This window comes from Bison bison, unplaced genomic scaffold, assembly GCF_000754665.1.
Source record: "Bison bison bison isolate TAMUID 2011002044 unplaced genomic scaffold, Bison_UMD1.0 scf7180017864499, whole genome shotgun sequence".
NCBI classification, from domain to species: domain Eukaryota; kingdom Metazoa; phylum Chordata; class Mammalia; order Artiodactyla; family Bovidae; genus Bison; species Bison bison.
The window spans coordinates 8329013-8343246 of record NW_011495058.1 but is presented as its reverse complement, the minus strand read 5'-3'; the positions used below and the strand labels follow the sequence as shown (position 1 = coordinate 8343246).

General features: G+C 37.7%; 1 protein-coding gene across 5 annotated transcripts in view; it reads left to right on the top strand.

Annotated features, from left to right (window-relative positions):
- The window catches only part of SUGCT (succinyl-CoA:glutarate-CoA transferase), a 783088-nt gene that overhangs the window by 289205 nt on the left and 479649 nt on the right, over positions 1-14234 (top strand). For all 5 annotated transcript variants that reach the window (XM_010829093.1, XM_010829095.1, XM_010829091.1 and 2 more), the window contains one exon: positions 6863-6960. In XM_010829093.1, coding sequence (XP_010827395.1) covers positions 6863-6960 — 98 coding nt within the window. The remainder of the gene's footprint in view (positions 1-6862; positions 6961-14234) is intronic.

The window sequence follows — 14234 nt, the reverse complement described above, 5'->3', positions numbered from 1 at the left end:
TTGTCCAGAATGGCTATTAATAAAAAAAAAAAAAAACAACCAAAAAAAAACAAAACAAGAAAAAACAAATGTTGGTAAGGATGTGGAGAGAAGGGAACCCTTGTACACTGTGGATGGGATTGTAAATTGGTATTGCCCCTATGGAAAATATTTAAAAATAGAATTACCATATGATGCAGCAATTTCACTTATAGGTATATATCTGAAGAAAATGACAACACTAACTTGAAAAGATACATGCATTCCTATGTTCATTGCAGCATTATTTATGATAGCTAGGATATGGAAGGAAAAAGGACTTTTTAATACCAGGATTTTTTTCTCTTCTTTCTTTTTCTGTTTTAATCTCCACAAGATATAATTAGCCCCGAATATAATTGGTCTACAAATGTATTTACCACTAGAAAATTTGTTCTTCAAAGTAGCCTTTGTTTAATAAGTACCTTTCTACAAAATTCATGTTTTAACTTTTTAGCAATTGTCATGTTAAAAATGTTGCTCCTACATAAGATCTAAATAAAGGTCTTGGAATCAGTAAAGTTGAAAATATTCTCAATTTTTAGTATTGCTTAATGTTTTTATTTGATGTTTTTACTATTTATCCAATCTCTGGTTTTTTGTTTTTATTTAAGGCTTTAGTTTTCAGTTCATTTTTTAGAGTTCTAATCCCAGGCAATAATCTAGTTAAAAAAAAAATATGTAAATTTTAATTTTTCTTACATGTAGGGAAAGGCCTTACCTATTGAGGATTTTTTTTCTGGTTGGGAAAGTTTTGTTTTGTTTTGTTTTGTTTTTGTACTAACCATACTACTGTGAGCTTTTAGTTTTATTAAGGATGGCTGTGAATTCCTTAGAGGAGTCTTATTTATTGCAGTTAACTTATTATGTATAAAATTATTTATTGCTGTGCCTCTTTCATATGAGAGGTTAATGAGCACAGCTAAAAACCACAGCAAAGGGGTGGGAAGTATCACAGAGAAGGTGACAAATGGATAGTTCCTATTGCAGGAAGGGTTGGAGGTGGGAAAGAGGAGAGCTTTTATAATGGTGACTCTGAGTAAGTGTAGAGAAAATTGATTCAAACATTTGATCTGGGATCAAAGAACCTTTGTTATGAACGGTCAATGTTAAAAATATAAAACATACGGAAGCTGTTGCCTGTGAAGTCATTTGCGTACTCTGGCTGCAGAGATGTAAAAGCCAGTTCATCACTATAAACGAGGACAGATTTTTTTCCTGGGCCATATGTTTTGGAGTTTTCTCTCTCCAGAATCAGGATGGGGAGGGGGTAGAAATTACTGGTTGACATATTCTTCACTGTTGAAAATAACTGCACTGAATTCTTTTTATTTTTGATTCATTACTGCTGATCAGTTTGAAACTTTTGAACTTCCTCATAAATATCCATAAGAACTTTTTTTTTGGAAGAAGATTTTTATTTCAAAGCAGAATATTTACCATAAGTTTTAGTACTAAAATATGACTTATTGTTATGGTGTGTTATGACACATTTTTTAAAAAAGAGAATAGCAGAGAGGGCCTTGGAGAATGGCATACTTGACCTTGTTTTTACCATATGTGAGTAGGAATGGTAATCCCTGTTATGAGCCATTAAGGCAGCGTCTATAAAACTCTTTGAGATCCTCAGAAGAAAAGTTTTATGTGTACGGCATTTTTATGTTATCTACATCATTTACTAGGGATCTTGAGCAAACATTGAAATCTGATTGACTTTTTCACCTTCATAATTATATCCTTACATGTAAACTTGTCCTAAAAACCTTTTCTGTTAAGGGAAACAAAAAATCACCTTTCTTTGTTTGATTCAAGATTCTCCCCCATCGCATTTATACTAAGTGAGTTTTTCTAAGTTTTTTTTTTTTTTTTAATTCAACTCTTTTTATTACTGAGGGTGTTAAAATTCAGTCTGGCCTTATAGAATATGAGGATACAATGTGATGACAATTTTGATCCCTATCAAAATTATTCTTTTACCAAGTAAGGTTCACCATGAAAGATAGGGCAGCTCTACCTCCTGGGGAGAAATGTGGCAATATTGTTTGCAACAAATGAGAATTTACTTATGCCAGATCTCTTTTGAAAAGAGAATTTGATATACTGGTTGGTTAATACTTCTTGGGGAGGGTCCTATTAGAATGCTGTTATTGTCAGGGATTAGAGGGGAGTAAGAGCCTTGGGTTCAGGGGATTGGGGTTCAGAAAATTTCCTGTATATAAAGTGAACCTTGGCTTATAACAAATCCTATTTTATGTCCCTTAACGTGATACAGAAGAGCAGGGAATGTGAGCATATGTAAGCTATTTTAAGCTGATTGATGCCAACACTAATGGGTATTCCTATTTGAAATACACTGACATCCCTTTAAAAGTCACATAGACTGAAGGTTTCTTTTGTTGGAGGCAATAATCATTGGTTTTCATCTTTTGCATGCATAGGAAATCTCCTTGAGCCCCTTCCCCAAAGATTTTGACAAAGTATGTGAGGTGGGGTGCAGGAAACTTGAATTTTAATAAGCACTATAGTTGATTTTTTAGCAGGTGGTCTGAGGATATTATAATTCTAGGGCATTCTGTGAGTCTTGAAACCAGTCAGGTGATGTCTGGCAAGGTCATTTTTGCTAAGCATCTGTGTCCTCATGATTCAATGAAGATTATTACATGTAACTGTACTAATATATAACTTTTGGGGTTCTAGAAGAGATTAGGTAAGTAAGACAGTACAGTCCCTTGCTCAAAGTATAAACTTAATAAATGACCTTTCTAGTATGACGTAATTAGTATGCAGATTCTGGTTGCGGGTGAAATGGAGTTAGCACATTTCTCCCTGTCTCATTCACTTGACACAGTGATAAAACCTGTACAGAATGCATGGAATATCTATACGAGGACTTTGAAAAGTAATCAGTAGCAGGAAAATTAGTAAAGAACACCAGAATTTTGAAATAGCTCTAAACTGGCAGTAGGTTTTACCAGTTTTCCCTCTGATTATTCGTTTACATGAACACAGCCTGAAATCTGCATGTGGGAACGGGGGAACAGAGCTGACTTCCAGGAGATGCCCTTATTCCTGGTGCAACAAGCATGAAAGTGAGCTCTAATGTCAGGGAGACATTTTTTCCCTCTTCCTCATTTCCTCACACCCCAGCCTCCAAGCAGTCCTGTAGTGGCAGCAACAGATGAGCAGGAGCCAGAACTCTGAGGAAGGCGACTTTTCCTATTTATTGCTGGGCTGTGATTCCAAAAGACAGAGGTGAATCCTTGATGCATTTTTCCTCTGTCCTCCCACTGATTGGCCTCTGCCCTGGAACTATGCTGAGGAGTAGGGTAACTAGAGGGAAGCCCTGGGGAACTGAAAAAAGGTTGCCAAGGTGGAAAAGCTTTAGAAAGTGATCTGTGAAGTTGTGAACTCCTGTGCTCACCGCTGAGTTGCATATGTATTGATCTGATCTTAATCAGGACACCAGAGATGTTGAGAACTGTGTTAACAAATAGACAGCTTCTCAGGTGGCAGCATGAGCATTTAGTGGGTCACAGGTGGAACTGATTCAAAAGCACTGCAAAGGCTTTGAAAACTGAACTAACACTAAAACCAAAGCAAGTAGAAGGTAAGTTGGGACTTGTGGTCTGGATCTGACCAGGAGAACTTCTTGCTAAAAACAACAAAACAAATGTTTTCTTTAGGATTTAAACAAGACCCAGAGGCTTGTAACATAATATTCAAAATATCCAGGATTAAACTCCAGATTACTCAGATTATGAAGAACCAGAACCTGCATGAGAAAAGACAATGGCATTTCCAAGATGACACAGATGTGGGGATGCAGTCATGAAAATTTTAAAGCAGCATTTATAAAAATACTCCAATAAGCATTACAGACACTATTGAAATAAATATTTAGAAAAGTAGAAATGTCTGGCACAGAAATAGAAGATAAGAAGAAGAACCAAGTGGACATCTTAGAACTGAAAAATAAAACCACCAAACACAAGAACAAACACTTCACTAAATGAGCGCAGTAGCACAATGGAGGGAACAGAGGAGACAGTCAGGGACTTAAAGAAGGATAAATATTAGGTTGATCAAAAAGTTCATTCAGGTTTTTCCATACCCGAAACCTGAACAAACTTCCTGGTCAACCCAAAAGAAATTATTCAGTCTGAACAACAGAGAGGAAAAAAGTTCCTTCCCCAAAATGCAAGAAAGAACACATTTCCAGGACCTGTGGGACAATAACAAAAAAGTCTAACATTTATGTCATTGTAGTCCCAGGAGGAGAGAAGAAAAAAACATATTGAAAAAATAGTTGAAAAAACAATTAATGGAAACTTCCAAAATTTAGTGATTGATAGAAACCTACAGATTTAATAATTTCAGCAAGTTCCAAATAAGAGAAATCCACATAAATCCATGCCCAAGCACATAAAAATATTACTGCTGAAAACTAAAGAAGAAACATTTGAAAGCACCTAGAGAAACTGACCTATTACCTTTGGGGGAACGTGACTAGATTGATTGCAGATTTCTTGTCAGAAACTCTTGTCAGATTTCTTGTCTTGACAAATTTCTTGTCAGAACCTAGAGAGAAGTTGCACAGCATGTTTAAAGAGCTGAAAGGAAAGAGCTGTCAATACAGAATTCTATATCTAATGGGGATATCTTTGAGAAATGAAAGTTAAGTAGATAACCTCCCCTACCTTCCCCCCTTTTTCCCATCCTTCTTTTCAAAAAAATTTTTTTAAATTGTATTTAAAAAAATTTATTTTTGCTCATACATGTGGCATGTGGAATGTTAGTTCCCCAAACAGGGATTGAACCCACAGCCCCTGCCTTGGAAGCACAGAACTTTCACCACTGGACCACCAGAAAAGCCCTCATCCTTCTTTTTTGAACAAACACATGGTTTATTATTTCTTTGGGGAGAAACAGTACCTACTTGGAGTAGTTCACATTTATTTAATGCTTACTGTGTCAAGTACTTTCACTTGCATTATTTCATTTTGTCCCAGGCAGCATTCTATTTCAAGTTCCTAAAGCACAGTTATGACTACAGCACTTGAAGCAGTCTCTAGAAAGTTCTGAATGCTAGCAAAGTGGGACAGAAGGATCATTACTTTACCCACTATTTACCATCAACTATCAAAGAGAAAGGAAGTCTAATAAGTCAAATTTTAAGAAGGATACATGAATGCATCCCAGTTACCATTGAGGGCAAACACTGAATAGTTTTTTATGACACTTACAGTATATTCTGAGTGAGACCACATTTATAAATTTAACATGAGGGCTAGTGAAGACACTTGCTTTTTCTTGAAATGACTTATTCACTCTTAGCAGAAGAGCTGCTGCTGCTGCTAAGTTGCTTCAGTCATGTCCAACTCTGTGCGACCCCATAGATGGCAGCCCACCAGGCTCCCATGTCCCTGGGATTCTCCAGGCAAGAACACTGGAGTGGGTTGCCATTTCCTTCTCCAATGCGTGAAAGTGAAGTCGCTCAGTCATGCCCGACTCTTCGCAACCCCATGGACTGCAGCCTACCAGGCTCCTCCATCCATGGGACTTTCCAGGCAAGAGTACTGGAGTGGGTCACCACTGCCTTCTCCATAGCAGAAGAGGGTGGGTCTCAATTCCTGGATAAGCCTTGAGGCCAATTCTGGGATCAGGTGTGGTGACAGGGAGATTTTTAGAAAGGGCACTGTATGTAGCGTCACTTTTTAAAATCCAGGAGAGTAATGCTGTCTTTATTATTCCTCAAGGAAATAAATAAGTGGAACATGTGAAAGAGAAATTGTACTGTTGAGATGTTCTCTTTCCTTCAGGGAATCTTCTTCACTTCTCTCTCCTTTGTTAAGATGATTAATGGCTTGATTTTATTTAAACTGTGGGAAACAAATGAAACCATTAAGTGTTTATATTTAAACCAAATACATTAATAGAGGTAGTGAAACTTTCTGTAGGCCACATGGCCTGCCCCAGCCCGTAAATGCTCCTTCTGACTTTCCAACACAACTGCCAAACACTGCCTCCACACATTCTTTTTAAAACTTCTTTTCCATTCCAAATCCACTTGGTACTTTCATTACGGTCTTGTTAAAATTGCAAGATGTCCACTGAGACTTACAAGATAGATTTTCTCTTTATTGAGGAGGAGCAAAAGAGGAAGTATATGAAAGCATTTCTATTTGTTATTCCTTCAGGGAGTCATATTAAAGAAAAATAGTGACAATTCTATAGGAAGAATATCTTTTAATTTGACATTGTTTTAATGGTGAGCATTTGAGGTCAGTGTGTTTGCCTCCCCTTGATTTTAGCACCTTGTACAACATCCTGGATAGGACTACTGGGACAGATAATATTATTTTATTTACATGTGGAACAAATAAGGGGATGTACCTACAAGATATATGTTGATTATGGGCTTGATGTAAGTGCAGACATGCACTTATGATATTTGTTCTTAGAATTAGGTCTGTTTTACCCAATTTTGTACACATAGCCCAGTTTCCTCTAGACAAGACTTACTGTGAGAATCTAATAACTCCTTTCCTATCTTCTCATAAATAGGTACAAGATATTATGAAGGTCTGAGAACTTTTCCTGTGTTCCTATATGTAGATACCTGCTTAAATGTAGTTAAAAACTTCTTAAAGATGACAAACCCAATCACCAGTATGACCCATCCTAATTGCATAATCCTTCTGTATATATATATCCATGTTAAGAGGTATAAAGCCTAGCAAGGAATGGTCTTGGGGGTGGAGTGGTAGGTCCTGAACTCTAGTACCCAGAGGCAGGTACACAAAAATTTTGTGAGTTACACTTTAAAATTATTTTTCCCTTTTAGATCTTGAATTTGCCTGAACTGATCAATGATTCCAAGTATAGAACTAACCACCTTCGGGTACAGAATAGGAAAGAACTTATTAAAATATTATCAACACGGTAAGCTTGGCTCTACTCTGTACATTTAAGAATTAATATGTTATTAGCGTTTATCTGGTATTTTTTGGTGTTCTCTTCAGCTTACTTAGATTAACTTAAAAGTATCTTTCATTTCACAGAATTGGTTAGTGGAAATATGTTTTAAAGCTATGTTTTACTTTGTCTGAAAGCATTTTACATGTCTTATAAAGTACTGTATCATAACAATGATATGAATAAGAAAGTCACAATAACTTGAATTAAGTTGCTTCTTTATGGTATGTGTTTGGCTTTAGTTGATCATAAATAGGAACAATAATAATTCAACATCATTTTTTACATTTACTATATGAAATGCTCTCTCTATATAAGCTAATTTAAACCTTATAATAATCCTGTGAGAGAAGTTCTATCATTCTTACTTTACAGATAAGGAAACTGAGACAAGGGAGGTTAGGTCAAGAGTTTGTTGGCTTTTCTGAGCCTCTCCTGTGTAGTTTGTCATGATGATGTTTTTAAAATGGCAAATCAAGTTATGGATCATAAAGGATTAGTGCTAATCAGTTAGAGTATTTGATTTCTAAATTATTTCATTCATGTCAGGTTATGCTTTTGTTTGCCCCAGAAGAAGTTAATAATTCATACTCTTTCCTATCAGTTTCACTTTTGTTTACATCTAAACTTCTGAATCTAAAGGAACAGAATGTGGTTGTTGTGGATCTAAATACCCGTATGTACTGTTCTTCAGTGTGGAATGTTTGCTCTCATCACACCAGTAAGCTAAGAACTTTTGTTCAGATACCATGTCTTGTCTTTTAAAAAAGGCCCTTGTGTTTCCATGTAGCATAGATATATCAAACCTCTTAGGCTCACAGAGATATAGAACAAACCAATGATTACCAGTGAGGATGTGGGGGAGGGGCAGTATAGGAGTTGGGGACTGGGAGGTATAGCCTATTGAGTGCAAGATAGGCTACACGGATGTATTGAACAACATGGGGAATATAGCCAATACTTTGTAATAATCAACCAGGACCTACTTAAAAAATAGAAAGACAAACAAGGGGACTTGCCTGGCAATCCAGTGATTAAGACTTCACCTTCCAATGCAGGGACTGCAGGTTTGATTCCTGTTCAGGGAGCTAAGATCCCAAATGCCTTGTGATCAAAAACTAAAACATAAAATAGAAGCAATACTGTAACAAATTCAGTAAAGACTTTAAAAATAGTCCACATCAAAAAATATTAAAATAAACACACAAACAAACAAAACTTCTTAGAAAAACACTTCTAATTTATTTATTTATTTATTTCTGTTCCCTTATTTAGGGATTTCTACACGAGTCAGCATTACTTACTTGGTCTTTCCTGGATTTTAAGCACTTCTCTACACTGCCTGTATCTCCTTCTTCAATCAATGGGGCCTCTGTGTGTGGGACTGATATGCATAGAAGAGGGGAATGAGAATTGGGCTCCCCTTCTTTGGTCATTAGTTAAATAAAACTCAGATTCTACTGCAAAGTCAGAGAGCCCTCAGTCATTAACCTTTCACCCAATAAGAATCGGCCATTTAGCTCTGCTTTTTGCCTCTTTGCCTGTCATGCAGTTTTTAATTCATTAATACGACGACTTTTTCCTTTCACACAACGGTTACCAAGTTTCAATAATAGACACTTGTGAGAACCTTATCAAAAGCTCTTTGATAGTCTAAACAAATCATATCCATGCTGTGAGAAGAGTGGACCCAAGAAAAATACAAAACCTAGGCAGATGCAAGTGTCCTCTTGTTTCTGAATTGTCAGCACTGTTATAACTTCAAGAACCACAAAATTATTGGTTTCCTATGTCCTAAAACTTGTATTCTTTGCTAAATTCTGTTATAGAATTCTGCTTTGTACAGACTTTTAACATCATCTGTAACAGTTTAATTTCTAATTTCTCTCTTTGGGGTGAATTAAATAACCTGACACCTTCTTCTTTCTACTCTTATATACCCAGAAGTGGGAGTTTCAGCATTTTAGATCCCATAGGTTCTTGTGTCTTTATTCAGACTTTAGGAATCACACTTGTAAAGAACAGGCTAAAGGGTAGTCTTAAGAGAGGAAACTTGATCGAGGCGGGTCCCATCATCATACAGCCTGCAGTTAAAACACAGACTACCACTGCAAGGCCCCTGGTTGCCTGGGGGCCAGAGTCCCTGCCCTCTTCATTTGCTGTATGGATGTATTTTGGTGGTACTTTGTGGGATGCAGTTCTTCACTTTCTTCTCAAGTATCGTCTTCTCCATGGTGGATCAAATAGTAATGACCAGGGAAGATTAGCATATTGGTTTAGTCCCTTTGATAACTTTTTCATTTGTTTTTCTGAACAAATATCCATGGGTTCATTAGTACCATTAATTACTGGGCTTTCATAAGTATGTGTTAGTTGCTCAGTCATGTCCAACTCTTTGAAAATCCAGGGACTCTAGCCTGACAGGCTTCTCTGTCCATGGAATTCTCCAGGTGAGAATACTGGAGTGGATTGCCATTTTTTCCTCCATGGGATCTTCCTGACCCAGGGCTTGAATCTACTGTGCTGCAGTCAGATTCTTTACCAGCTGAGCCACCAGGGAAGCCCTGGCTTTCAGAAGTCTCTGTGAACGTTAAAAATATCTCATTTTCATGATTTTATGTTTTTCTAATATTCAAAATATTAGTGGCTCTATATTAATTAGAGGATTAAATCTGGCTGTTTTGGTCTGACATTATGGCCTTCCACAATCTGACATGACCTTTCCTTTCTACTTTTTCTCAGTATAAAGAATAGTATAGAGAAGTGAGTTCAGAGAGAGAGTGGGGGTGGGGGATGGCAGGAACATCATGCTGTAAAAGTTCCAATAGACTTTATGATGAAGGAGTTCCTTAAACTTGAGAAACAAAGGAAAGTATTTGACCATAAAATGAGTTAGCTTATCAACAACTTCTATTTTCTGTCTAAACTAATGGTAGATCTTTTTTCTGTCCAATTTTATTGAGATATAATTGATATATAATGTTGTATTAGTTTAAGGCATACTGATAATGGTTTGATATGTGTATATATTCTGAAATGATGACGATAATAAGTTTTAGTTAACATCTATCATATCAGAGTTACAAATCTTTTTTTTCCCTTGTGATGAGAACTTTTAAGATCTGCTCTCTTAGCAACCATCACATACAATACAGTATTATTACCTATAGTCACCATTGTTGTTTAGTAGCTAAGTCACGTCTGACTCTTTGTGGTCTGTCCATGGGATTTCCCTGGCAAGAATACTGGAGTGGGTTGGCATTTCCTTCCCCAGGGAATCTTCCTGATCCAGGGATAGAACCCAGGTCTCCTGCATTGCAGGCAGATTCTTTACTGCTGAGCCACCAGGGAAGCCCAGAGTCACCATGCTGTATATTATATCCTCAGGAGCTATTCATCTTGTAACTGGAAGTTTGTACCTTTTGACCACCTTCACCTATTTTCACGACTCTGAAGAGATGTCCTGAAGAGAATACTCTAGCTGGTAGAGTTCAAAGTTTTCGAGCAACTTAGAGTCAGCAAAACATTCTTCATCACATTAAGAGACTTGAGGGGCTCAAGAGTTTCAGTGGAACATGCTTCCCCATTGTTCATTCTCTTACTCATCTATTTAGCCCATTTATTGACTACCTACTATATGCCAGTGACTGTTCTGAGCCCTAGGAAAATGGCATTAAAAAACCAACATAAAAATTCCTATATTCCTGGATTTTCATTAGAATAAACCTTGCAGACTTTCTATAAGACTTGTAGGGCCTCTTCCATAAAAACATTTGTTTTGGTATGCCTCAGAAGTTAGTTGTTCATATTTCTCATGTAAGCTTTTTGTAAATTTTGCTTCATAAAAGTATTACAGCTACAGCCTGTTAATTATTAATTATTTATTGTCCTTTTTTTTGAGTATGTTATAGTACACATGCTACAAGTTTTATATGTGTGGTTTTCCTATCATTTCTATAGAAGAGCATTTTTTTTTTTTTTGGTAACATTAGCTACGTTGCCATGTGAAATGCCACGCTTTTTCTTGTCTGCTATTAAATATTGAATCATAAAACTTTCCCTTGATGCTCATAGACACTTTTTTCTGCCTGTGTTTCTGTTTTAGAAAATCTCCAAAATATATAAAAATGTAGAGGGATTCGTTAGAGTGAATTTGCATTTTGCCGCTGCTACTGCTGCTAAGTCGCTTCAGTCGTGTCTGACTCTGTGCGACCCCATAGATGGAAGCCCACCAGGCTTCCCCGTCCCTGGGATTTTCCAGGCAAGAACACTGGAGTGGGTTGCCATTTCCTTCTCCAATGCATGAAAGTGAAAAGTGAAAGTGAAGTCACTCAGTCGTGTCCGACTCTTAGCGACCCCATGGACTGCAGCCTACCATGCTCCTCTGTCCATGGGATTTGCCAGGCAAGAGTACTGAAGTGGGTTGCCATTGCCTTCTCCAGAATTTGCACTTTAGGCAACTTAAAAAACTCTACTATGATGGACTCACAGTGTTTATTAAAAAAAGAAAAAAACAAAAAACTTCTTACCCCTTTCATCTGACTTGATATCTAAAAGTGGAAACAGAAGCACCTGCTCTCCTAAATACACATGAAGTTCCCCTCATGGGTTTCAAAATCTTCCGTCCAAAGCATTTTTACCAAGTTTCTATTAATTTCCTGAGTAATTTCCCAAATTAACTTTCCTGCCTATGGCAAACGTTCATTTAAATGTTTTAGAATCTGGTAATTCTCTTTGAGTTCTCTGAAATTCATAAATTCTTTAGAAAGTGCCTACCAGAAATGTCAGTCACTTACCTCACTTTTCTGTTATTCTTGCTAAATTCAGTTTGATGTTACTCTCTGAGCATGGTCCGGCCCGTTCAGGAAGGCAGCTGCATGTTTTTGTCATCAGCTGGGTTTTCCACAGCCAGCACACACACAATCCCCCTCAAGTGCTCTCAGGTGTTACTATTCCTCAACTGTCGCCACTAGCACTTTTTTTTTTTAATTTGAAGGTGGAAGGCTTTCCCCTTGAGCTTGCCATTTTATCCAGGGTGTTGCAGAAAGTCTGTTTACCCAGCTGCTAAGACCAAAAACGAGATGCTGCTGCTGCTGCTAAGTTGCTTCAGTCGTGTCCAACTCTATGTGACCCCATAGACTGGACTATGCAGTCCACCAGGCTCCGCCGTCCCTGGGATTCTCCAGGCAAGAACACTGGAGTGGGTTGCCATTAAGCATGTTAAAAGTCAGTCCCCAGCTAAAATACAAAAGAAGAGACATAATGGAGACTCATCCAGGGCCTGTTACAACAAACCCCTTCTTTGCAAAGCTAAAGAGCAACAGACTCCTCGTCCTGGGCCACCCACATGCAGGACCAGAATTTTTGCAATAGTTCAGACCTTGCAGGAGAGACTGAAAATCACGATGTGTATTGATGCTAAGAAGAGAAGGATAAAGATGATGTATTAGTAGTTGGGGAGAAACAGTAGGAAGATTTGAAATGAAGATGAAGGGAAGGAGAAACGAAGGGGAAAATAGAAATACAATTCCCTTTATTCCTCCCCCTTCCTCTCTTCATTTCTAGCGGCCACTGACTATATGCCCTTGTCCTGTAGATGCAGAGATGATAGAAGTGGTGGGCCCTTGGTCTAAGTAGGAAAACAAACAAAGCAATGAACTAAGTAGTGCGAGTGAAGTGCCACTGTGCACATACACCCAGGGTGCTAGGGGCTCAGAGAAGGGGCCGTTCCCTCAATTTGGGCAAGTCAGGGAAGGCTTCCTGTAGGCAGTGTCACCTGAAATGAATCTTAAAGGACAAACAGAAATAGGCAGGTAAAGAAAAAAGATAGTTCAAAAGAGGAAATATCAAACTGAATGTAATTTTATACAGAGAAAAAAATTAATCATAGGAGAAGAAAAGAAAGTAGCTTGGAGAAAAACTGATAACAACTTTTAAATTGCTTTTTGAAAAATGCCACAAATATTAAGGAAGTGTATATCAGTACAGTCCTGGTGAAGGCAGTCCTAAAATGTTGGTTGTCCTAGGTTGTCATAAATAAAATGACAGTGTCAGATAAATTACCTTTTAAAGTACTGTGGCAATTCCTTCAGTAAAATAAATCATTATTTTCGGTTTAGAATGATCTGAGTTTTAAGTCAAGTAATTGAATATCTACTTATTTTTAGACTTTTATATATTAATATATCATGAAATTAAATGCCTTCTTTCAGAGCCTTCTAAACAGAGGTACTAAACAAATATTTGTTGTACTGAATCCAGAACTTATCAAAGAGCTTCATCTCTTTAAATTTGATGTCAGGTCATTTTTAATAGACTTGTTCAGAATATTGGAGAGTTGGACCTGGAACATTTTGGGGGCTGTTGATGGAAGGCTTGTGACTTCAAAGATGCCTAAATATAATGTTAATTTTTAAAACCTGACATCTTGGCTCCTTTAGGCAAATTTGGTCATTTCACTGCCCTGACTAGATCTTTCATGCAGTCCCCACAGCTTTGAGGATAGTTTAAACTATTTATCTTAACATATGTAATTGCAACTCCCACTTTTGCCTAGACCATCTTATAATTTAGCCTGGTCTTTTAATCTGCTGCGTCTTCACATATGCTCATCGCTTTTCACTAAAATGATGAAGTTCCTTTGTCCTTTAAAATGAGCACAAATTTTGGGAGCTTTTTCTGTCATTTGTCTGTTTTAAGTGGCTCCTCCTATGTTGCTATGTGAAAGCATCTATTACACTCAACTGTCATTCATCCTCCTCCTTGACAAAACAGTAAATTTCTTAAGGCAGAGACTAGCTTTTGATTTTCAAAGATTTTTTTTTTTTTTTAGAGCAGCTTTGTTGCTGCTGCTGCTGCTAAGTTGCTTCAGTCGTGTCTGACTCTGCGCAACCCCATAGGCGGCAGCCCACCAGGCTCCCCCGTCCCTGGGATTCTCCAGGCAAGAACACTGGAGTGGGTTGCCATTTCCTTCTCCAATGCATGAAGTGAAAAGTGAAAGTGAAGTCGCTGCATCGTGTCCAGCTCTTAGCGACCTCATGGGCTGCAGCCTACCAGGCTCCTCTGTCCATGGGATTTTCCAGGCAAGAGTACTAGAGTGGGGTGCCACTGGCTTCTCTGTTAGAGCAGCTTTCAGATCAGATCAGAACAGATCAGTCGCTCAGTTGTATCCGACTCTTTGTGACCCCATGAATCGCAGCATGCCAGGCCTCCCTGTCCATCACCAACTCCCAGAGTTCACT